The following is a 25,603-nucleotide window of genomic DNA, read 5'->3' as shown; positions in this document are numbered from 1 at the left end:
TCAGGGGGCTGGCAGGCATGGCTGTGGAGGGTGTGGGGGAAAGTCCTTGGGGCTCTTCCAGCCTCACGGGTTGGGGGGTCCTCAGGGATCCTCTGGCTGAGCAGGGGGGGGGTCCTGGGGCAGATGGGGCAATGCTGGCAGGCTAGCCTCTCCGAAGGAGGGGTTCGTTCACCGCCCAGGGTTAGTGGCACCTACTTGCCGAAATCCCTTCAGACGCAGTATCACTAGACGTGCTTCATTTCAATACTCTTTCTCTGTCCCTGGCAGAGCGGAGAGACGACATGGAATAGCGTCACTGGATTTCAGCCGGCACACCATGCCCTCTCCTAACAACACTGACTTCAGCCCTTCCTCCTTCATCTTGTCTGGCACACCCGGTCTGGAAGTTGCCCGTTTCTGGCTGGCGTTCCCTCTGTGCTCCATGTACCTCGTGGCCATTGTAGGCAACGGCGCGGTGGTGTTCATTGTAAAAACGGAGCTGAGCCTCCATGCCCCCATGTATTTCTTCCTCTGTATGCTGGCTGCCGTCGACCTGGCGCTATCCACCAGCACCATGCCCAGAATGCTCTCCTACCTGTGGTTTGACTGGAGGGAAATCAGCTTCGGCGCCTGCCTGCTCCAGATGTTCCTCATCCACTCCCTGTCTGCTGTCGAGTCCACCGTCTTGCTGGCCATGGCCTGGGATAGGTACATGGCCATCTGCCACCCTCTGCGGCACGCCACCATCCTCACCAATCCAATGACGGCGAAGATAGGCCTGGTTGCTATGGCTAGGGGCGTGCTGTTCTTCCTCCCTTTGCCCTTGCTCATTCTTCACCTGTCGTTCTGCGGCTCCAATGTCCTGTCGCACTCCTATTGTTTGCACCAGGACGTTATGAACCTGGCCTGCACCAGCACCACAGCCAATGTCGTCTATGGCTTGACTGCTATCCTCTTGGTGATGGGACTCGACGCGCTGCTGATTGCCTTGTCCTACTTCATGATCATCAAGGCTGTCTTGCAGCTGTCCTCGAGGAAGGAGCGTGTCAAGGCTTTCAGCACCTGCGTGGCCCACCTCTGTGTGGTCCTGGCTTTCTACGTGCCACTGATTGGACTGTCCGTGGTGCACAGGTTTGGGAAAGGCCTCAGTCCACTGGTTCAGGTTGTCATGGGGGACGCCTACCTCCTGATGCCGCCCCTGCTGAATCCCATTGTCTATGGAGCAAGAACCAAACAGATACGCAGACAGATCCTGAGGTGGATTCTCCATCACTGACCATTTTTAAATCAAGATGGGATGTTTCTCTAACAGCTCTGTTCTGGGAATAATTCTGGGGCAGGTCTCTGGCCTGTGCTACGCAGGAGGTCAGACTAGATGATCACAATGGTCCCTTCCGGCCTTGAAATCCATAACTTAAGATAGTTAATGAAGGAGCCACTGAGAGACTTGCCTCCACTTTGTCTTCTGGATCCACCTGTCTTCTCTTAGAATCATAGAACATCGGGGGTGGAAGGGACCTCAGGAGGTCATCTAGTCCAGCCCCCTGCTCGAAGCAGGGCCAATCCCCAATTTTTGCCCCAGATCCCTAAATGGCTCCCTCAAGGATTGAACTCACAACCCTGGGTTTAGCAGGCCAATGCTCAAACCACTGAGCTCTCCCTCCCCACCAACTCGGTCACCCCACTCGCTTCTGAGCCCGTGCTCCAGTTGGCCCCCGCCTCCACTAGCCATTCTGAACCCCCCCAACCCCCCCGCAGCAGGCCTGGGTGCCCCGCTCTGTGCTACCCTGGCTCTGCGGGCAGGGTGCTGGGATGAACCCTGCTCCTGCGGGAATCCCGCAGCACGGGGCCCAGACGTTTGTATTGTCCCACATAAAACGACATTTCGCCTCAGAAGTGCTGCAGTGCCGCCTCTTGCCCCCAGAGGCCGCTGTGGCGCTAGACCAGCCGGCATGAGCGCAGCCGGCTCTTCTGGCGCCACAGCGGCCTCTGGGGGGCAGCAGGCGGCACTGCAGCACTGCTGAGGCGGAATGCGTTTTAGGTGGGAAAATACAGCGCGATGCTGGGCAGATGGATTCTGCACTTCCCCAGATGCGCAGAATTCCCCCCTGAGTAACCTGATCGACAGTCTTGAATGGGAGCAGACGTGAGAGAGTCTATGTGTGGGAATAGGCCATCTACTCTCAAGCACCTTATTCATGGCCGTGTTCGGTTTTTTCCAAATGCATGCAAAGGAAGGACAGTTGTATGACTGAAGCACTCCTTTTCGCTCGTGGAATTGCTTTCCAGGGGGCATGTTTGTACATTCCAGTTGTTCTGTCTGCCCCAAGGTTCACATTTTGGTGGGGAAACTTGACGCTGCCCTTTTTTCAAGCCACACTGTAGAGCAGAGATGAAAATGCTCTGATGCCTGAGCTCGTGTAAACTGGCATAACTCCGCTGACACTGAGGGACTGGCTCAGAGGCTATTACTCCCCTGCATCTGAAAGGGCCATGTTTACAGGAGAAACTACATTTACATTTTCACACTCGTCAATTTTTTATCTCCTTTCTTTACTCAGAATGTGTAATGTTTGTCTCAGACATAGCTATATGCAGACATAAATGTCAGAAATAACGAGCTCTAACAGGTGTCGCGGATCCACAGGATTAGTGCTGTGGCCCCCCAAGCTTTGGAACAGTCTCTGGGAGGAGCCCCGTCAGTGTGCCGGATCCCCTATGGGTCTTGCTCTTCCTCCAGAGTGAGCCACATGGCTTCACCATCTCCTTAAACTGAACCTCTGGGTTTTCTGCCCTCGTGCTTCACCCCATGAGCTCTGTTGAGTGAGTCCGACTGAAGCAGACCCCCGATGGAGGCTCGTCCACACTTCAGGGATTACTGCTCCTCGCCCAGCGTTTGCAGCAGCGTTCACAAACCAGTCGGGTTTATTCATTAACTGGAACATGGCATAAGGTAGTCTTTATGGCAGCAGAGAACTGAAGGTTAAAGCACAGTTCATTCTGGTTAGCTCAGAGCCCAGCCAAGCTGTAGTAACCCTTTGGCTCAAGCTCTGTTGGTCTCCCAGTCTGACTGCCCTGGTCAGAGTCCAGGTGAGATCCCCAGCTCCTTCTAGCAGCCAGCTCTTATCCCCCGCACCTCACCTCACACCTCTCAAGTCCTTTGATCTCAGGCCAGCGATTGTTGTTCAGTGGGGAAGTCCATCTCCTCATGGGGCGTTGGGTGCTAGGTGCCAATGGCTTGCTGATTGGACTTGCCACTGTTGTCCCAAATGCTCCATTGATATGGAGACTAAGGCCCAGAAAGCTAGGAGACTCCTAGACCTACGTCTCTAAGGTCCAGTCTACACTACAGACCTATCTCTGTATACCTATGTCACGTGAGGATGTGAAAAATCTACAGGCTTAAGCGACGCTGTTACACCGACCTAACCCACACGTAGACAGCCTATGTTGGTGGGAGAGCTTCGCCCACTGACATAGCTACCGCCTCTCGGGGAGATGGCTTAACTACACTGATGGGAGACCTCTCTCCCCTCGGCTTAAGAGCGTCTTCATTAAAGCACTAAAGTGGGACAGCTGAATCGGTGCAGCTCCACTGATGACTCATTTTAGGTGTAGACCTGCCCTTAGCCTGCCCTGGGTGCAAACAGTCCTTTCCCACCCCCGCTGGGTAACAATGCAGCACACGGGGAAACTGAGACACACACAGGACTCAAAAAACAAAATTGGCTAGAGGTCTGGTCAGCCTGCCTCCCATTGGAGGAGAGGAATGGCACACCAGAGCAGGGTATTGGTTCCAAGAGCGCCTAGTTGGCTCAAGGTCAATAAGCTGGCATTGGGGAGTGGCTAGAGAGAAGGACCATGTGGCTCATGGAGAACACATGTTGCTGTTGCTGCTGATGGAAGAAAGAGGCCCCGACACAGCCTGACGTTGGGGGTGCAGGCGCCAAGGGATTGGCCCAGAGAGCTGGCCAGGGCACATTCACAGCCGGGATGGGAGAGTGGCCCAGATGTAGCGGAGGAGCCCAAACCAGCACGGTGGCCAGAGGCCTGGGCACCAGGCAACAGAGCTGAAACTGCGGCTTGCCACTCTGAGCTCGTACTGCAAGAGGCAGGAGGCACCAAGTTTGGGGACTCAGAGACCCGGGGAGGGGCAGCTTGGACTTTTAGGGTATATCTTCACTGCCATGTAAGCCCAGGGTTAGTGGGATTTGAGTCAGTTGACCCATGTTAGAGAACCCTGGGCTGGAGCAGCTCCCCTATATTAAGGATTTTCTAACCTGTGCTCAAACCTAGGGCTCTGGTGTCCACACTGCAGTGCACAGACCCGAGTCAAAGTAACCGTGTCCAGGTCTGGATTTAGGGACAGGTGACCCAGGAGACCACCTGGGGTGCCGGGCTTGGGGGAGCGTTGGGTTCAGGGTGCTGTTTTTGTTGTTAGCCACGAAAGGGAAAACAGAATGTTTGAAGTAAAATGTTTCAGGCATTCTGTATGTGGGTTCATTTTTCACTAGCCTCCTAGAATGTTCTGGACCTTTGTAGAATCTCAGGGAACCTTCCAGACTTTCTGAGAACGACATTTCCTTTGAACCTCCTAGAATGTTGTCAGCCAGGCCCTCGTGTGTAGATAAGGGATGGGGTGTCGCCAGCCAGTCAGTGAGATATAAGAATGAAATGAAGTGAGAGACCAGCTGCAATATTGTGAACCTTGTTTTATTGTGTAATTGTGAAAGTGTACTTGTGCTTTAAGACTTGAAGAGTGAGTGTAAGGCTAGTGAGATACCAAGTGACTGAGGTTTACAATGCTCAGATGGAACTGGTGCAGTCGAGTAAACCTGAGGCCGGAATATGACAAGAGACGCAAAGCCTCGCAAATCAGATTACTGACTTCAAATTTCTTGTCTCAATTGCGGTTTGGCAAGGCATTAGAAACTCAGTCAATGGACATTGCAACTGCTACTACTTTGATGAGAAGCTGCCTTGATCTCGTTGTGGCCTAAGAGACAACAGATTTGAAGATGCCATCACTGCTGCCAGAGAAATGTGGAAAACTTAGGAGTTGAGCCTATCTTCAAAGAAACTCGTATTCATCAGAAGAAGAGACAGTTTGGTTATGAGAGCAGAGATGAGGTGATGGGAAGCTCAGAAGAAAAATTCAAGAGGGAGCTTTTTTGCGCACTCATTGACACAGCTAGAGTGTCCATTGAAGAAAGGTTTGGACAAATGAAGCACCACAAAAAGACCTGGAGGGTTTTGTATGACCTTAGTAAGCTGCCGGTGGACAGGAAAACACTCTTGAACAATTGTACGGAACTTCAATGGATGCTGACACACGGGGAAATGTTTGGATGTCAGTGATAAAGACTTCTACGTCGAATTGGACAACATCCGTCACATTTTGGTGCATGGGAAGCATTCTCTACTCCAAGTTCTCCAATTCATTCATGATGCAGAGCTGAAGGACACTTTTCCTAATATGTGGATAGCTTTAAGGATTCTGCTCACGCTGCCAGTCACAGTAGTGAGCAGGGCCATCCCTAGCGGGTGTGGGGCCCAGGGTGGAAGTGACGGATTCGTCTTCCAGGATCGACTGCGCCGACGAAATGCACCGGCCCGTGGGGTCCCCCAAATCGCGGGGCCTGGAGTGGTGGCCCCGATTTGACCTACCCAAGGGACGTCTCCGGTCGTGAGTGGTGAGCACAGCTTTTTGAAGCGCAGGCTCATTAAAATATATCTTCGATTAATGGTGGCTGATGAGAGACTGATATGGCTTGCTATTTTATCACTTGAAAATCCCATTGGCCAGTCATTGGCTCTCTCTCTGTGCTGAAGTTCCTGAGGGCAAAGGCGAGAAAAGCCACTATTTGAACTAAAGGACGAGGGTTAACATTCCACAGCTGTCACCTGCTGTAAGACTATTTAATGCTGGTCCACCCCAGGTTGGTGCACGGTTCCATTTCTTGTTGTTTGTACATATCAGTTATTCTTAAAATTAAAAAGTTTCGAAACGCATAGGGGCTCTCTGATAGTGTCTTTGCAGACTGGTGATCAGAAGAGACTGGGTTAATGCTGCTGTTTGTCCAGGCGGTGGAGGAGGGGGTCTTCTGTTTTCCATAGAGTGGCATGCAGATTGTTGGGATAAAAAAGACTAAGGAAGTTGTCCCATGGAATTGTGGGATACTTCCAATTGACTCCTGGGACATGAGTTAAGCAGGGCTGCGGCTACACTGCAAAGCAAGAGGGCTCATACCCTGGGTCCCAGCTTGACTTGACCTCGGACCCTCCAGCCCTGCAGGGTCTTGGAACTCTGGGTCCAAGTCCTGAGTTAGCGCAATTAAAGGGTAAATGTAAGGGGGATTAGCCCTGAGCCTGGGCTCAAGCCTGGGTTTATGTTCCAGTGTAGACATACTCTCAGTCGCATTAGTGAGTATTAGGCTATACATTGAGGCACTGGGGACTCCGTACATTGTGCTGGAGCTGAGGGGAGGACAGTGTTTGTGACTCCCCACAGGGGCCCTTGAACGGTCCCTACCTGAGGGCTCGTCTCTGCCCAGACTCAATTGTTGGTTTTCGCTGAGTGCAGCATTTCTGCATGGCACTAACTCCTGCCGCCTCAGGGCTTGTGGGATGGAACCAAGGGCTCTGGGCCTTGTAGGAGTCAAGCAGGGTATTCTCAGGAATGTAGGTTGGCATTGGGGATCCACTTAATGAACCTGGGGTTCTCCCACCAGCACTTAGTTCCCAGGGCCAGGCTCTATCCAGTAACCACAGCACTTCTTGACGGGTCCGGTGATGGAAACTTCCTCCTTCACTAAGCATGAGATACATGCAAGAATTGGTATCCCCTTTCCTCCTGCTGCTTTCTCTATAACTGGAGCTGATTAGAGAGCAGTCCCAGATGCCCTTCCCCCTCCACAGAGAGTCAAGAACGTTCTATACATGAAAATATTTGGAATAAACTATATTTTAGAGCATTTTATAAAGATTCTGCCGGGACAGAAATACCCTCCCTCCCCAATGGTAGGCAGCTCTTCTGAGCCCCCATTCTCAAGGCACATCAGTTGTCCCAACCTGAATTGACAGGAGCGTCCCATCATGTTACCATCCATCAAAAATTAAACATAAGGTTGGATGGGCAGTAGCAAACCAGTGGGGACAATAATGAGATCAGGGAAAACAGGCCCTGAGTGCCTCGGGTTACTCTCATGTGTGTTACAAGCAGAGCATTTCCACTTCCAAAAACTCTTGTTTTCGTAGTGCTGGTTTCCATGTGACAAATGCATGAGCACAGCTGGTCTGGCGCTATTTCCATTTGTCAGGCCTAAATCCTGTGGAAATAGCGGATGATATTCATCATAGTTAAAATGGAGTCCTACATCTCATACGATAGCAATGAGGGCTAGGGAACAGAGAACCTACCCAAGGAGGATTAATGGAGTTTTTTTCACCTCAACTCTTAAATCCACTGAGTGGGAGTGTGCTCAGATGCTGGTGTGCAGCGCTGAGGGGTGGCAGAAAGAGAAAGGCTTTCTCGTACCTTCTAATTACAGCTCTGGTTTCACCCCTTTCCATATCATTGAGAGCTCTGCTGAGACACCCTGTGCAAATACCAGTATTAATGAACAATGATAACAAGAGCAATGGGCCTTGTATGCAATCAGTATGCCCACAATTTCCAAACATCACATTTTAATCATTTCATTTTTCATTGCTCTTGTGATTGTGCATATTTTTGCATATATTGTGCACTATACAATTTCTCTCTTAAAATTGTCTTTAATACTGTCATGAAACAGACATAAAGGTGAGGAAGACACAAAGAACAGGTGATCAAAAAGTTGGAGACAGGGTGACATTACAAATGGAAGAAGGAGACTGTCAGGACATTGTTAAGCATTTTAAAAATAGCTTTTGAGTAACTTGCAGCACAGAGATACACTACAAAACATCCCTGACCAATGTAGGGGAGCATTTCAGTGTTGTTTTTTAGCCTTCCTCTCACAAAATAGCCAAGTTAACTTTTTCTGTAACTGCTCAAGTAAAGTCGCAAGATATGGTGGAAAGATACAATATGCATTCAGGGGAAAATTCTGCACTAGAACACACACAGAGGTTCTAGTTGGAGTCAGCAGAAGCCACACTTGGGCAGCTGTTCAAGGCTAACAGGTAGGTAAATATGCAGATTGATGCTAGATGGTTGGAAGGAGGGATGGGTGGAGGAATATAGGGATAGATTCATGTGCAGAACTTGGCCTCTGAGGTGGGAACAGTCTTTTACCAGGTGCTGTTGGGAAAAGGAGCATTGGTGATATTCAGTGTTAAAGGTGAGCCAGTGGTATGGGTAGAATAAGCGATCATCTAAACTTTCATCCCCCAGCTGCTAAAAATAATCAACTTCCACTAAATAATTAACTTCTGCTAATAATTAACTTCTGCTAAAAATAATTACTTGTGTTCATGGTGATTCTGTTCTTCTGGGTCTTGGGCAGGATTGTCAACGTAGTTGGAAGGAAGGAAGCACCAGAACTTTCAAGAGAGCATCTTCTTGTGGGATTTCGAGCCCCAAAGTCTCCAGGGTTCCTGTTAGATCAGAATCCGAAGCTCTGGGTGCCTGTCTGAACCTTCTGCATCTCGCTCATTGCTGTTTAGCATCCTCAAAGCCAAGCCTGGAGTCTCTTTGGATAGAATGGCTCAGCAGCCGGCCCCTGATCTGCTTGGTCTTCATGCCGTATATGATGGGGTTCAGCATGGGTGGCACCACAATGTAGAGGTGTGCCAGCAGGATGTGGATGTGCGTGGGGATGTTCTGGCCCCAGCGCTGTGTGTAGAAGGAGAACAGCCCCGGGATGTAGAAGAGCAGGATGACGCACACGTGGGAGCCGCAGGTGCTGAAGGATTTCAGGCGCGCGTCCCTGGAGGAGAGGCTCAGGACGGCCCGGAGGATCAGGATGTAGGAGATGGTGATGAAGATGGAGTCTGAGGCCACCACAAAGGTCGCGGTCGTTATCCCGTAGACATAGTTGAGCGTGGTGTCCCCACAGGCCAGCTTCACCACGGCCATGTGCTCGCAGTAGGAGTGGGAGATGACCCTGGGCCCACAGTAGGGCAGGCGGCTGACCATGCACGTCAAGGGGGTCATCAGGCTGATGCCCCGCATAAAGACGGCCAACCCGATCTTGGCGATGATGGCGTTGGTGAGGATGGCGGTGTAGCGCAATGGCTTGCAGATGGCGACGTAGCGGTCAAAGGCCATGGCCAGCAGCACCCCCGACTCCATGGCAGAGAAACTGTGGATGAAGAACATCTGGACCACGCAGCACTCAAAGCCGATTTCATGGGAGTGGAACCAGAAGATGCTCAGGATCTTGGGCACGGTGGAGGTGGTGAGCACCAGGTCGATGCCTGCCAGCATGCAGAGGAAGTGGTACATGGGCAGGTGCAGGCTCGGCTCCGTCTTGATCACAAAGAGGAGGATGAAGTTCCCCAGTAGGGCCACAACGTACATGGCACAGAATGGGAAGGCGATCCAGAAGTGGGTGGCCTCCAGCCCCGGAATGCCCATTAGGAGGAAGGTGGAGGGGTTGGAGTGATTGTAGTGTGACATGGCGCACGGCCAGTTTCCAGGACCATTTCGGAGGCTGGAATTGAAACCACACAGCGGGTTAGTGTCAGCAATGAAAACGCTTTGTCTTCTCTGGACCCCAGCGCATGCAGAAAGCCCCTCTCTGCCTTTTCCCATATGGAGAATTGCAGTCCCATCACCCTGCCTCCACCAGCTCCTGGGCCTCCCCAGCTTCATTCACCGCAGGATCCAGTTCAAAATGGCCATCTTTTCTACATCTCTCCTGGGATTTGCTCAAGCTGTGCACATGGAGCTTTTTTCTATGCTCTTCTCACGGCGGTTTCCCCTCAGAGCTGGACCACAGCTGTACCCTCAAGTCCAGTTTGGGGGACCTGAAAGGACAACTAGCTCAAAGTCTGAATGACTATAGTCAACAGCCCAGAAGGGTTTAAATGCCAGAGAAATGGAAGGTTCAGTAGAATCCTGAGATGGGGTCACAAAGGTCTTGATTCACCCCTGTGCCTCAGAAGGGGGTAAAGAGCATCTCCATCCATCCATAGAGATTCTGCGGTACAGTTTCATTCATTTAAGATTTCTACTATATTTGACTCTCTGCTTTCTTTCACACTCCATCAGCACAACCTAGTCTGTCATTCCAATATATTTTGTACCCTACTATTACCGTGTGCCATTGATTATCATCATTCCACCAAATTTCTACAATGCCTACTATAGCAATATCCTTATTTAATACCAGGCACTCAAGTTCACCCACCTTTTATTCCGACTTCTAGCATTTGTATACAGGCACTCATAAAATTTGTCAATATTTATCTTTCTGCCTCATGAAGTTGCAATGATCACAATCCTTTAATAACTGCTCTTGTACAGTGCTTTTTAGGCATAGATCTCAAAATCTTTCACAAAGGAGGGGAAGTATTGTTATCCTTAACTGTACAGGTGGGGAAACTGAGGCACAGAGAGGGGACTTGGTCAGCTACAGAATGGGAAATAAAACATGTCTCCGAATTGCCAGTCTAGGGACTTAAACTCATTAAACAATGAGTAAAGCAAAGTCTTCCAGTGCTTAAGCATCATATAGATGTATTTTTCTAAGCACTCTGTGTTATAGGCCCAAGGATAAATCCTCTATCCCTAAAATGCTCTGAGAATTTCAGTCTCACAGGCCAAGAAACATTTGAAAGATGGTTACCAGGGTTCACTTTGTGTGGTTTGCAGTTTAAGGCAATCTATTTCAACGTCTCTAACTGTGAAAATGTTGTCCAGGTGTTTTTCTCTCTGAGAGTTGATTGTAGAAAGAATGGAGCCCTTAGGGTAATAAACTTGGCGAGCTTTGAGTTCTTTGAGCCAGATCCACAGCTGGTGTAAGCAAGCACAGCTCCCCCTGCCTACAACGGGACGGGAAGAGCAAGCTGGCTGGGAAGACCATGCCCGTCCACCACCCTGAAAGCCTGTGTCTGCAAAACCACTTAATTTCTCTACCTCTCTGTTACTGGCATTAAGTTACCCCCTGTGCAGCGCTGACACCCCCAGTGGTTTCTGGCATTGTACCACATCTGGCCGTGTATAATAAAGCACCTTCAGATTCATGTTCCACACGAGATGCTGAGTAACCGGGGTGCTGTGCTAGAACCAGCTTCTCCTTGTCTCCACTACTTCACTCTCTCCTTATGAATGCTCATCCCCCGCCCGCATGGGACTCCAGTCACAGCCCCTTCCCCGCACCCGCTGTATTAGACCCTCACACTCGGGAGAAGCAGTTCCTGCCCTTGGAAAGCAGGAAGTTCAGAAATAGCCCGTCCCTTTGGCCTGTTTGGGTTCACTCCCCATGCAGACTGTCCCCTTGGCCTGTGCAGAAAATTCCTTCCCTGCCTCTGCAGGGAGTCTTATCTCTGCTGTCCTGTCGGTCACATGTCTGCCCTTGTCATATGCCCTGCAACTACGGCTCCCAGCTTGAAAGGGCCAGGGCCTTTCCGGCCTGCCCTGGGGGCATGAACGCACGTCTGCCCAAGGCCAGCGCTTTGCTCTAGGTTCCCAAACATTTACACGGAGTCTGAGACAGAGCTGTTGTTGGGGTGCGCTCCTCCACTCCCATCCAGGATTGCAGGGACCACTTCCCCTGTCCCTGGCAAGCACATAATAGCCCTGTGTCTAGGTGCCAGCCGTTGCTTACATGGAACTGTAATAAGAAAATATTTATCTATTATTGGCTACTGATCGCCGGAACAAAGAGAAGAGCCAGTAGCAGCGTGTGACCAGTCAGTGCTGCATGGACACAGCTTAGGAACGAGGCCTGTTGATAAACGTAGGCAGTTTATGCAGCCTTGTCATAGCCGTGTTGGTCCCAGGCTATTAGAGAGGCCAGGTGAGTGCAGGAATATCTTTACTGGACCAACTTCTGTTGGTGAGAGAGAGACACAGAGCTCTGTGTGGCCCAGAACCTGGTCTCTCTCTCACCGACAGAAGTTGGTCCAATAAAAGATATTCCCTCCCCGACCTTGTCTCTCTGCACACACTTTAGACAGGTTTGATTGTGGGTTCCAATAGCCCCCCTCAGTTAACTCTTTGGATTATTTTGTAGCTAACTGCATCTCATTAACTTTGTGTGCAAAATCATTGCAATTTTTTTTTAAATGCAAAACAGGTTGGAGATTTTAAAAAGTCCCCAGAAATGGGAGCTCACGTGGTAATGAATGAATTGCAGTAAAGCCCTGTGCAGATGGGGCTGCAGCATTTAATTACCAGTCATTTGCCTGAGGAAAGCTTCCCTGTGTTGGTAAAAAAGCTTCCCTGTGTTGGTCTTAGCCACGGCAGCTACATGCCCCAACACAGCAAGTGTGTTCTCTCGGGAGGTCTCTGGCCCCTTTAGCAGCAGCGTTCTGGCTGCCTGTCCCTGCTGCTGTCAGCAGTACTGCGCCCGAGAGCCGGAGTTTGAAGGGAGCTTGGCCCCACTTTGTCAGGGCTCTGCGCCCACGAGTAGCCTGCGTTTCCCACGAAGCCCCCGGCATGTGAAGCAGCATGTACCCGGCCCATTGAGCCGCACAGCTTGGGCATTCTGCCTGGATGGACATAGTCCCTCTGGAGACAGGCGTGAGTAGTGCTAATCTGCTTCCAGAGATGGGGAAAGTGAGACAAAGAGGCCGTGGCTCTGATCCTGCTTCCACTGAAGGCAGTGGAAAAACTCCCACTGGCTTCCAAGGTGCAGTATCGGGCTGTTACTTACGAGCAAGAAACCTGAAAGCTCGCGAGAGTCCCGGTTAAAATTCCTACCTCCCGGTGCTATTCTCCATGCACTGCCCTGGAATCCAGCAGGGCGATGAGAAATGCTGGGCTGATTGATGGTATTTCTGGTTTGGGAAATGGCAGAATTGTCACACAACACCCCCCAGGTCCCTTGTGGGGATCTTCCTACGTTTCACACCAGTGAGAGGCCGATAATTACCTTACTGCCAATCAGTATTACAGCAGGAAGGCTATGCTGCTGGTTGGAAAGAAATCAGGGAGACCATGGCTGCTCTGCTGAAATGTATTTAAAAACAGACCTTGCAGAGAAGTGAATTTATACAAATAAGTCGAAGTCACCAAAGAGATGCAGATTGGACTGTTGTGATGACAAAAATAGTGCAAGTACACAGGGGCGAAAAGAGGATTGCAAGGTGTTGCCACCCGTGTGTGTGTCTAAGGCTGTAGAAAAGAATGTTTGAGGTTGTGTTAATTGAGGAATAATTTGCAATCAAATCATTAAAGACTAAGAAATTCATACAAAGGGGGCAGAATTCAGGTTGTGTTATCGTTGGCGTTTCTTGAATTCTCAGGACTTCCCCTTCTCACAAGGCCTTTTTTCCATGTTATTAAAGAGCTCATTTATAAAGAGCCAAATTCTGCTCAGTTACACTGCTGTAAATCCTGAGTAGCTCTGCTTTAGTCAGTGGGATTATTTTACATTTACACCAGCGTGACTGACAAAAGGATTTGGCCCAAAGTTTTCCAGTCCATTTAAAAATTATGCATTAACAGGGCCCCTGATTAAATCCATACTACCCCAACTCACCTGGATCCATCTGTATCTTCTTCACCTACAGTGAATGCTACAGTCACACACATTCTGTGTGATTCTCCAGTCTGGCGGGACAACCCGCATGGGGGTATTTATACCTGTTAAAGAAATCCTCTTTCCTTCCCCAGCTGGGAATTCAGAGCCTTTCTTCATTACAGAGGAAAATCTGCGATCAGGCACAGGGAATAGCCACAAATAGTAGCAGTAAATTAACCCATTCCTATTTTACAGGCCCTTGGCTTAATAGCTACATCTCCATTCAGTAGTATGGGATTGATCTTCAAGAGGGGAAGTGCAAGTGTGTGTGTGTGTATGTCTTTGTGTGTGTGTGTGCGTGTGCGTGAGTGCCTAGTTTAAGTGTGCAAATACCCCAAAAGGCCTGTCTGGTGGGGGGATCTGCACAACTAAGGGGTGCATGTGCAAAAGTGTCTATGACGTTTGAAGACTTGTCCCTGCATGTTCAGGGCTCTCTTTAGGTATGAGCGTTAGGACATAGATATTCAGGCCTGTCTGTAAAGGCCTATACTTTAAGAATGTGGGTATATGTTTATCATTTAGCTAGTTATAGAGGTATAAAAGAAAGAATCAAAATCACTGTCTGCTTGTGTAAGGGGCTTCTCTCACTGTGACAGTCTGAGGCCCCGTTCCTTAGCTAAGGCCTTTGGCTAAGCAGCGGGAGCAGCCATGAGCTGGGAAGCGAAAGGTCACGTCCTCACATTCCAAACCAGTCACATTGAAATAAGGCAATCTGGGGCTGTTGGAAAGGTGATCCAATCTATCACCTCCAGAGAAAGGGAAGAGCCTAGAAGATGTAAAAGGAAATTTAGTTTGATAGTTTTCTGTTTGGTAAGAACTCACTTATCAATAGACACAGCTGGGAAACCCTTATGTCTTTATAGATTTCGTTGTGAAATCCTCACTTCTGTATTGTTTTGTCTGGTTCTGTGACTGTTTCTGTCTGCTGTATAATTAATTTTGCTGGGTGTAAACTAATTAAGGTGGTGGGATATACTTGGTTAGAGAATTATGTTACAATATGTTAGGATTGGTTTGATAAATTTCAGTAAAATGATTGGTTAAGGTGTAGCTGAGAATATTACTATATAAATTAGGGACAAACAGGAAGTAAGTTGGGATTCAAAAATAAGGAAAAAGGAACTTGGATTTAAGCTTGCTGGAAGTTCACCCCAAAAAACTTTGAATTGTTTGCACCTTTGGACTTCGGGTATTGTTGCTCTCTGTTCATGCAAGAAGGACCAGGGAAGTGAGAGGGTGAAGGAATAAGCCCTCGAACAATGAATATGATGTAATCAGTACCCTTTTTGGTTAAGAGGGTGTTACCCAGGGTTTTCAGAACCCAAAACAGTGGTAACTTCACTGCTTCACTCCAGGCAGTGTCATAATAAATCAGTGGGAACACAGCACTTCCGGCTGATGAAAGATTGATACAAGTCAGCGTGCTTTTATTTAAAACTACAATTTATTAACGCTCACACAGACACTAGCAATAGGGTTAGAACACCCCATATCATTACCTAGAATTCGAGATGGCATCGAGTAGTTGACAGTAGATCAGCGATGGCCGGTTGCTTCCCCACCAGGGAGCATGGTAGTGTCAAGAAAAAATCTCTCAGGATAGCTTCCGAGAACTGCTCCAAAGTACACGCTATTATCTAGTCTTTTTTAACTAACTTTTACAAAACACACAACTCATAGGGGGTGGGTCATCACCTCTCCTAACTTCAATCAACTGCTTATCAACAAACATTCCTAACAATCTTAGTCAGAATAAGCTTCTGTATCAAAGGTGTGCAAACTCTTGGTCTCTATCCACTTATTTTCTTTCCGTCTCAATTTGTTGATGCTTTTCGCCCCTCCTCCCATTCTCATTAGCAGAAACTGCAAGTCTGCAGCTAGTTTTGACCTTGCCTCCAGAAGCCCTGATTGTTCAAATTAACCCTTAGCGATGTGGTGTTCTATTTCATTAATTCATGGCGGCTGAATGCACACAATATGCTTGCAATTAGCTTGATCAACATCTGGAGCTACTACATCCATCCAATCCAGGGCAACATGGGGGCAGAATTAGGGTGGATGGATAAAACTCCCAGCCCCCCCCCGGTGCCCCAGATCAGGAGATCCATTCAGAGACAGGTTCCCAAAAGCTCAGAACTTCTTGTTCTGTGCGATATGAGGAGATCCTGGACAGAGGTGGTTTGGCTGCAGCTGTTGGGTCCTTTCCATATTAGGAATCAAACGTGGGTCAGATATTCAGATGAAGTGTCATGCAGGAACGGGGAAGGGACCTGCGTGCTGTGAAGCACTGCTCTTTCCGTCTGGCTGTGAGGCTGCCCCAGCAAGCAGGACACAAAGTCCTCACAGGTCCTACAGAAAAACGAAGAGCCATGGGAACTTCTGTTGGGTTCTTGCATGTCTGCCACTAACTGCGGGGGAGAAAGGAAAGACCTGTGGGCAAGTCATTCCAAAACTGTCCTCTGCAAAGTATCATGAACCTTCCTCTATGGCATCGGGTACTGGCCAGTGATGAGGGCAACATACTGGACTAGATGGATCTGGTCTGGGGATTTCTAGGTTCCTGCCTGGCAAGGCCTGTAAACCGCTATGTTCTAGCAGCAGGAAAAGGGCATTTCTAGTTGGGTCCACCTCTAGATCACGGAAAAGCAGACAATTCTGCAACTCCATTGCTGTCCCCTCTGTGGAATTGTGGATGGTGGATGCAAGGTAGAGTTCTAGGGTTGAATTATCCGCCTTCTGCTCTACCCCCTGGAACACAGACCCCGCTATCTCGGCTGGCACCTTGGTGACATTCCCAGATGAGGAGAAGCACAGTAGCAGAAGAGAGAGAACGACCCAGTGGTTAGGGCAGTAATTTCGGAGGCCTGCGTTCTATTCTTGACTAGGACACGGGTAACCTTGGGCAAGTCTCTCGGTCTTTCTGTTCCCAAGCTGTAAAATGAGAAGAATAGCCCTGCCCTACTCTGTTATCATACCCAGCGAGTTTTGGGAGCATCAGCTGTGCGGTATCTAGAACAGCTCACGTTCGGCAAGACCGGGGCTGGGAGAAGCCTGGTACCTTCAGTGAATTCCAACTTGGATCGTTGCATTCCAGCATCCTCAATTTCCCCTGGTAGGGGATGTGGTAGTGGAGGTGACAATCTCATACACTTTCTGTGCTAACCAGGTGTGATGAGTAGCTGGTGCCCAATGACTGTCACAGTCAAACCGATATGTGGCTGCATTTCAGTGCTGGCGACATATACGCAGTCCAGGAGTGCCGGAATCTCTAGTGGAAATTCCTGTTGCAAATTTTCACCTGGTCGCAAGTGGCAGACTAAGATTTGTAACAGATCTACTGGATCCTTCAGCTATAGATCCTCCGGTGGAAACCAAGAGAGACCAGTAAAAATCGACACAGATCAGAAGACATCCACAGAGAGGAGGGAAAGACCAGTTCAAGGATTCCCATGGAGTCGACTGGAATTTCCACTAGGGATAAGAAATCCCCCAAATCTTGGTCCCAAGTTTAAAATCAACCAAGTCTTTTGGAAGATTTAGAAAAGCCGAAGGAACTCCACCCCACTGAATTACGTTTTCTTTTCACTGCACCTCATCCCTTCTGGGGTCCAGCTAGAAATGGAAGCAGAAGAGCTAAAATCTCACAAGAATGGCTGCCTTGCCATATTGGCAGGTGGAGTGCGATCTGGAAGTGCCAGCACTGCCATGAAAGTGCCTCTTCTTAGGGTACGTCTACACCGTAAACCCCCCACCCCAGCGGAGCAAGTCTTAGAGTCTGGGTGAACATACCTGGGCTCACGGTACAGGGCTAAAGATAGCAGTGTAGACATTTCTGCTCAGGCTGGAACCGGGGCTCTAAAAGCTGGTGAAGGGGGAAGGCCCAGAGCCTGGACTTCAGTCTGAGCGGGAACATCTTCACTGCTCTTCTGAGTGCTGCGGCTTGAAGACCGCGAGCCGGACTCAATTGACCTGGGTTCTGAGACGCTGCCATGTTTTGGTTTGTTTTCAGTGTAGACTTATTTATAGTCAAGAGGATCCACTCATTGCACCGAATGTCTCCCCATTGGTCTGCATTGTTCACAGGGTCACTGAATGCCTCAGGGGCGTGTGGGACTGAAATGAGGTGAGATTTCTTCTCCTCAGGAAGTTCACCGCTCCTGGGAACTGAAACACCGACACAGATTGGAAACTCTGTCGGGCACCTTTTCCTTACACGTGTACAGCACCTGGCACGATGGGACTCGGTTTCCAGGCTGAGGCCTCTGAGCACTATCCCAATGCAAACTGAAAATAAAAACATAAGGAGGCCGGCTGTGGAGTAAATATGTATGAGGCTGTATTGCCTTTTCAAACTCCTGAGGCCTCTCCCTGTGAGTGGAGTTCAATAGCTAGCTTGTATTCGTAGTGACCGGGGACTGTGAAATATTCAGCCAGAAAGGAGCGGAAGTTGACTTGTCTGGCCAGGGTGACCCTCTTGTGTAGCCAGAGGAGCTACTCCGGGCACTAATGGTCTTGCCAGGGTGGATAGAGCCTCCTAAGGGAAGTAGTGGAGGGTTCATTGCTTGGGTTATTTAAAACGAGACTGGGCAGAGCACTGGGGGATCTGCTGTAGTGATCAGGAATCTGCAATGGCTGAGGGATTCTGGTCTAGGAGGACCGAAAATGGCTTTTCTCTCTCTCATTCCCAAGACGCAGGAACAGTTTCTATTCTCCCAAGTCTGAAAAGAAAGAGTGAACTCTGCCTGCCAGAGATGGGTGGGGAGGACAAAGTGGAAGCAGAGATTCCAAGCTGAACTGCGAGACCCCCCCCCCCCCCCCCCCCCCCGGGGAGGAGGTGAGTTCTCTCACCCTGGCTATAAATCCACCAAAGGCAGGCAGCTGCGGGTGAGCATGTAGACCTCACACAGCCCGTGAGGGAGGCTGACGCCCTGGGAAAGGAGGGGAGCGCTGCAGGATTCTGGTGAGTTTGCCCACAGAATCCAATTTGTGAGGGCAAAGGAATTGGACTGTTCTGTAGCCACAGACGGGTCTGAAGCAGAACCTCAGATCCAAACACACCCACATTCTGGGCAAGTTCAAAACCTGATCCAAATTCTGCTGCTGTATATTTTAATTTCCTATTTCATCTGCCCATTTGTATTGTGCCCCACCTGATCCAGCTTGGGTGCCTATTGCTAGGCATCTATAGTCTATATTTAGAATGAATGATCTGGTTTTTCACCTTAATGACTTACCTGGTTTTCCCCTCAATGAGTGATCTGGTTTTCAATGGGAGCTGATGGATGGTCAGCACCTCCTAAAAATCAAGCTAGGTGCCCAAGCTGGATGAAGGCAAATACTTTCAACACCCAAGATTGAGAATGTGGTGCCGAGTGGCTCTTTAGACATTTCACAGGCAGATTACCTCTCATGACTTCAGCGTTGGTCTTACTTCCTTTCTGTTAAGGTGCCTGGATTCTGAAAGGGGTTATGGAGTGCAGTTTATGTGCAAGAGACTATGCGGATTACATTTGAGGTTTGCTTTTTTGAAAAAACCTGGCCTTCCTTTCTCAAGGCACAATTTGCACCTGGAAATAACTGCCCCCACAAATCAGGTGTGTAAAGGCCTCCACGCCCACATTCCTGCTGGCAGATCATTGTGGGTGCAAACAAAGGTGGAAAGCCCTACAAGCTAATGACGGGATGGAGCCAGGAGCCATGTGTTAAAATTCCTCCACCAAATGATTGGGAAGTTTGGGGTGATTTTGTACATTCTCTAAATATTGAGAATTATTGACCTTCTGATATCACCTAGAATGTGCAAGACGCTGTACACACACACACACACACACGCGCACACTCACACATGCATGCGTGCACACAGATACTTTTCTTCATCAACATTAAGCCCTCTGTAACATACAGAGGGGGAGACAAAGGAATACAAACCAAAATATGGACCATTTTTTCCTACCATTATATGCCTCTGTGATGTTAAATACATGCACATCAGCTCTAGTCGATGGTCCCTTGTTCCTTGGCCGATTGGTCCTGAGAATGGGAGTGAAGCAGGAATGCAGACCGGTCCAGTTCAGGGAGGCTGTTCTATACCTGGAGGCAGCGTGGGAGAAGCAGACAGGTGTGCAGTCTGTCCCTGGAAAGAGTGGAGGGGAAAGGGGACAATACGAGAAGGGAACTGAGTGAATTAGTAAGGAGACGGAGCTGTGAAGGGCCCTGAGGATGAGAACAAGGAGCCTGTGGAGGGATTTCGTACTTTGGGTGTGTGAGAAGGGGCATGTGGACCAGAGTGGAGGAAGTTGCCAGAACCAAGGCTGGAGATGACCTGGGGTTGGAGATGGAGGAGAGTTTTTGTTGTATAGATAGAAGGTTTGGATCTTAGGAACATGATGGAGGTGAGGTGACAGGACTTGGATAGGCCCTGCACACGCAGGTCGGAGGGTCAAAGACGTCTGCCAGGTTGTAGCCCTGAGTGAGTGCGAGGCTGGAGTTGTTGTCAGCTGATAGAGCTGGGGGAGAGGAGAGGACTTGGCAACGAAGGCAATGAGTTTTCCCCCTTCCCCTGCCTACTCCCCAGCGTAAGAGACAAGAGGTTGGGGTCAGGGTGCTTTCCCTGGAATTCAGTCCCTACTCAACCTTGGTCAGAGATACCCTAACCATGCTGCAAAGCCCATATCTACTGTCCCAACTTCTCACCGGGCAAGTGTAGGAGTCATGGGGTGGGTCGCTGTCTGAGGGAGGGAAGGGTTTTGCTAAGTTCTAGACTATCTGGTTTCGGCTGATTTGCTTGATACGTTTTGTGGGTTGGGGCTAATCTGGGTTGATCTTGCACAAGTGCCTAATGCTCCCAAAATAGTAAAATAAATAATTTGAAATCTGAAAGCTGGAGATGTAAATGGAGTACGAAGTTCATTGTTTCTCCCCCAGGTGCTCAGGTACCATAGTGATGGCACTGAAAGAAACGCTCATGATAGCAGAAAAGGTAATCCAAAGGCATGCAGGGAAAATTGGAAAGTTTTCTGAAGAAAAGGGTTGGTGTCACAGATCTGATGTGTAGAGCCAACTCCAGATGTGACAGAAGTGGATGCTGACATAATAGAGTGGCAGATTTCTAAGGCAAGAAGGGTCCATTATGGCCATCAAGCCTGACCTCCTGCATATCACAGGCCAAAGAATCCACCCAATAATTCCTGCATGCAGCCCAGTAACTTGTGGTTGAGCTGGAACATCTCTCTGAGAACATCCAATATCTATTGAAAGACCCTGAGCCCCGGAGAACTTACTAAGCCTCTGACGGTTCTCTTGAACTGGTTAATTCCATCTTAGTTCCAGTAGCACAGTTGCATCTTATTCACAGTTTGCACTCTGAAGGTTTCAACTCGAGCCACTAGCACTTGTTTTGCCTTTGCCTGCCAGATTCAAGAGCCCTGGAGTAGCTGATATCTTATCACTTTGTCCTTACACCCCTGGATCCAGGCTTTCGTTAATTTGAGCTCCTCGATATTTACCACCCAAGCAATGTTTCTATCAGCTCCAGACCTTGTCATCCATTCCCAAAGGAGTTGCACCCCGTGAGCCAGAGTGGAGTGTGGCATCTGTCTGTTCATCCCATCTCTTATGTTTTATTAACAGGACAGACGTTGTTGTGAAACTTACAGAGGATGCTCCTGCAGGGCAACCTGTCAGCTCCTAACGGCACAGGCTCTGATCCATCAGTGTTCTTCCTGACAGGCATCCCCGGGCTGGAAGCTCTGCACCCCTGGATCTCCATCCCCTTCTGCTCAATGTTCACCGTGGCCCTTCTAGGAAACTTCACCCTCTTGTATGTTATCAAGACAGAGCCCTCCCTCCATCAGCCCATGTTCTATTTCCTCGCCATGCTGGCCGTCATCGACCTGGTTTTATCCACAACCACCGTGCCGAAAATACTGAGCATCTTCTGGTTTAATTCCAGGGAGATCAGCTTTAACGCCTGCCTGGTGCAGATGTTTTTCCTTCACTCATTCTCCACCCTGGAGTCTACTCTGCTGCTGGCCATGGCCTTCGACAGGTACGTGGCCATCTGCAACCCCCTGAGATATGCCACCATCCTGACCAATTCAGTGATAGCAAAGATCGGGCTGGCAGCTTTGGCCCGGGCTGTTCTGCTAGTGGTCCCCCTCCCCTTCCTCGTCAGGAGGCTGCCCTACTGCGGGTCCCACGTCATCTCCCATTGCTACTGCGAGCACATGGCCGTGGTGAAGCTGGCCTGTGCCGACACCAGGGTCAATAATGTCTATGGGATCATGGTAGTTCTCTTCATTGCGGGGCTGGATCTGATGTTCATCTCCCTATCGTATGTCAACATCCTAAGGGCTGTCTTAAGCCTGGCATCCAAGGAAGAGCAGCTCAAAGCTTTCAGCACCTGTGGCTCCCACCTTTGCGCCATCTTAGTATTCTACATCCCTGTGGTCCTCTCCTCAACAATACACAGGTTCAGGCGCCATGTCGCCCCACACGTACACATCCTGCTGGCTAATTTCTACCTCCTCTTTCCTCCCATGATGAACCCCATCGTGTATGGTGTGAAAACCAAACAGATTCGTGACCGGGTGCTTCTCCTGTTCCGAGGGAAAAGCTTCTAGGCTGAACAGGAGGGGCCTGCTGAGCAATCAGGAAGCAGAGGATGCAGGAGAGGTTTTCTGAGTAACTTAGACAACATGGTTGTGGGGGCTTTGTGTACGCTGGGATGGGAACTCCACCTCCGACTCCTAGGGAGCCGTACACCGTCCCCTACATGAGCTTAGCGCTGCTGGCCGGAAGGTGATCTTGGCCTTGACCTTGTCCTCACTTGGCCCCGTTTGTGGAGTGTGAAGAGGAGTGTGAAGGCTCCTTGCACCTTCTCTTGCTTTGCTGGAATCTGGCCTTTATTACTGACACACCGAGCCACAGCCATGGACGTCCATGCTGCAGGAAGAAACGCTGTATCTGCCACTGAAGTTCAGTCGGCTCTGAGATGGAGCAACACACCCGGGGCCATTTAGGCCCCAGAAGAAGTTCTGAGTGCTGGGTTCTTCTGTCCCAAACGTGCCACCAGGGACGCTGCTGGGTGCCAACCTTTTTTTTTTTTTTTTTTGGAAATCTGGCCTTAGTTGTGGTGCCTGAACATTTGAGAGTCTGTCCCCAGTGGTTTAACCCGACCGCACAGCAGCACAATGCACCAGGTCGAGAGAGGGGGGACGAGGAAAGGTGGATCTGCCTCAAAGTGCACTTCGAACCTCCCCAAATCCTCACCAGAGCGATCTCAGGCACAAAGTATTTAAAGTTCACTTTCTGATACTGACAATAAATCAATGAAACAGAGCATTGTCTCCGTGTGCGTGTGTATAAAATACTCGTGAAAAAGTCTTGCTCTACTTTGCTATCACCCTTGTTCCTGTTGACTAATATATGTTGGATAGCATATAGATATACATCACGTTCATAATATGTATTATCTGCACCATGTATATACGAGTAGCATGCATTAACTACCAATAACATTAAGCACAAATATTGTAACAAAAGAACTAGATAAGTTCAAAAAAGAACTAGATAAGTTCATGGAGGTCCATCAGTGGCTATTAGCCAGGATGGGCAGGGATGTTGTCCCTAGCCTGTGTTTGCCAGAAGCTCAGATTGGGTGACAGGGGATGGATCACTTGATGATTCCCTGTTCTGTTCATTCCCTCTGGGGCACCTGGCACTGGCCATTGTCGGAAGGCAGGATACTGGGCTAGATGGACCTTTGGTCTGACCCACTATGGCCATTCTTATGGTCTTAACAGTGATATAGCTGAAACTGGCCTGTACCATGATCCTTTTCATCCACTTAAGCTTAGTATCCCGTAATACTTTGCATTTTCTTAACTAAGCATTTGTCACAAGTAGGTAGGAGACTTGTAAACATGTTGTCACTTGTAAAATCACATAAATAATAGCAGCCGAAATTTGTACCTGGTGGAGGGCACCATCAGTATAAGGTGAATGTGGTGTCGCTGCACGGGACAGCTCTTTGGAGACTTGTATCGTATCAAACCTTGTTCCTGGGCCATATTAATCAACCTCCCTGACATTGGGCTCTTGAGTATATTTCCTAACAAAATAATGAACCAAAGTGTGGTCAAACGATACAATTTATCGAGAATTCCAGATCGTTGGAATAACCACCCATAGATATCGCTGCAGAGATCCTATGGCCCATTTTCCCTGGAAAACCACTGACATCGCCCCGCCATGGCTCCCCACCCCCACCCATAGTGCCAGGGGGGCATGGGCGGAGTTTGGAGGACTATGGGGATAGCCCCCCAAACTGCATACGTTGCTGGGGGGGCATAATTTAAAGGTTCAGCCGCCCCCTCGGAACAGCTCGAGTCACAGCCCCCAAGCTGGGCAGGCCCCCTCCCAGCTGCAAGGCACCCGCACCACCATGTACAACTGGGAAGTGGAGAGCGATGAGGAGTCCTGTGCCAGGAGCTGGCCCCAGCCCCCATGCTGGTGGGGCGGTGTCCGGTGATGGCCCCCACCCAGGTCCGGAGGAGCCCAGCGTCTCCGGCAGGTGGCAGAGGGCAAAGCGGAGCTGCCGGGGGTGGGCGAGGAGAAGGGGCCGGCCCCGAGAGGAGGTGGTTCCCAGGTGAGTAGAGGATTCATGGCTGTTCCTGCTGCGAGCCACACCCCATCATCCATGGCTGTTGGGCCCGCTGGAGTATCAGCCCTGCTGCCCCCCAGGGACCGGGGCTGGACTGTGTCACTCTCCTTCCACCTGGACACCTGTCTGACCCCCACATGGCTGTGCCTTGATTTCCCCCCCGCTGTGCCCCGATTCCCCCGCCACCCCCGCTGTGCCCCGATTTCCCTCCCCTGCTGTCCCCTGAATTCCCCACCGCCTGCTCTGCTCCGATTCCCCCCCCGCCCGCGGTGTGCCAATTTCCACATACCCCAACCGCCCCCCCAGGGACTGATCTCCCCCCCGCACCCTGATTTCCCACCGCAGCCCCTGGCTCCGGGGACTGACCCCTGACAAGTCCCTCTGTGCCCCAATTAGGCAGGGTCCGCGTCAACTCCTCCCAGCCCGGCTCTGCAGGTGGCAGGTGAGTCCCAGGGGATGGGGACTGAGACGGGGGTGGGAGTGCAGTGCGAGTGACAGGGGGCGGGGGAAGACAGGTAGGGCAGGGGGTGGGGCCTCGGAGTAAGAGGCGTGGTAGGGGGAGGGGCCTCGGTGAAGAGGTGGGGCGGGGCGGGGGCGGGGCCTCAGGGGAAGGGGCGGGACAGGGGGTTTGGATTTCAGGGATTAGAAAGTTGCCAGCCCCAGGCGATGGGCTCCAGGCGCACAGCGGGCTGCTGAGGGGCAGGGTGTTGCCTGGTCCCGTCGCCCCCTCGCTGGCCCCGGTCCCCGCTGAGGCGAGGAGCCGTGCACGCCCTGCGGTGCCCCTCCCCTGAGGGATGCGAGGCGGCCTGGGGAGGCCAGGCTGCGGGCTCAGCCCCTGGCCTGATTTCCCATTTGATCCATCTGAGGGGCGACGGCTTGCCGGCCTGGTGGGCGAGGCGGGAGGGGGCACTATCAATCTGCACCCACTGGTAGTGGGGGGCACAATGTAAAGGTTCGGCCACCCACCAAACAAGTCGAGTCACGCCCTCCCTCCCCCCCCGCCCCCGGCCCCATGCAGGTCCCTCGCCCAGCCGCACCCAGCTGGTACTCCTGGCTCTCCCCACGGGGTGCAGCTTCCAGTTCCCCTGGCCTCCAGGCTCACTTGACGGGCTCATCTCCGGCCAGCTACCGCACAGGGAGGGGGCCCGGCGGTACCATGTGACCGAGCAAGGGGCTGGTTCTGAGTCAGCAGGAAACCCACACGCAGGAGTGGGGCAGCCCCAACCCCACCCCTAGCTCATGGAGGCTGGGTGGTTTCCAGCCGTGGCTTCCAAGCCCCCCCCCG

At 50.5% G+C, this 25,603-nt stretch overlaps 3 protein-coding genes across 3 annotated transcripts; 2 read left to right on the top strand and 1 right to left on the bottom strand.

The window, feature by feature from the left end:
- Positions 1–281: 281 nt before the first annotated feature.
- On the top strand, positions 282–1,376 carry LOC102947629 (olfactory receptor 51E2). Its single transcript, XM_007071381.3, has one exon. It carries the CDS (start codon positions 317–319, stop codon positions 1,253–1,255), a length of 939 nt encoding a protein of 312 aa, XP_007071443.2. The 5' UTR covers positions 282–316; the 3' UTR covers positions 1,256–1,376.
- A 7,238-nt stretch (positions 1,377–8,614) lies between these two features.
- On the bottom strand, positions 8,615–9,669 carry LOC102946280 (olfactory receptor 52E4-like). The gene has a single exon (XM_037889641.2). The coding sequence runs from the start codon at positions 9,581–9,583 to the stop codon at positions 8,615–8,617; it is 969 nt and encodes a 322-aa protein (XP_037745569.2). The 5' UTR covers positions 9,584–9,669.
- Positions 9,670–21,313: 11,644 nt separating this feature from the next.
- On the top strand, positions 21,314–22,276 carry LOC102946506 (olfactory receptor 52K1). The gene has a single exon (XM_007071376.2). It carries the CDS (start codon positions 21,314–21,316, stop codon positions 22,274–22,276), a length of 963 nt encoding a protein of 320 aa, XP_007071438.2.
- The last annotated feature ends 3,327 nt before the right edge of the window (positions 22,277–25,603 follow it).

Source organism: Chelonia mydas, chromosome 1, assembly GCF_015237465.2.
Source record: "Chelonia mydas isolate rCheMyd1 chromosome 1, rCheMyd1.pri.v2, whole genome shotgun sequence".
Lineage (NCBI taxonomy): Eukaryota > Metazoa > Chordata > Testudines > Cheloniidae > Chelonia > Chelonia mydas.
Note: the sequence above shows the minus strand (reverse complement) of the source record. Positions and strands in the feature narration are given on the sequence as shown.

What these genes read in the sequence shown, in the direction of transcription:
- LOC102947629 (XM_007071381.3), top strand. Translation starts at nt 317, where the DNA reads ATGCCCTCTCCTAACAACACTGACTTCAGCCCTTCCTCCTTCATCTTG.
- LOC102946280 (XM_037889641.2), bottom strand. Translation starts at nt 9,583, where the DNA reads ATGTCACACTACAATCACTCCAACCCCTCCACCTTCCTCCTAATGGGC.
- LOC102946506 (XM_007071376.2), top strand. Translation starts at nt 21,314, where the DNA reads ATGCTCCTGCAGGGCAACCTGTCAGCTCCTAACGGCACAGGCTCTGAT.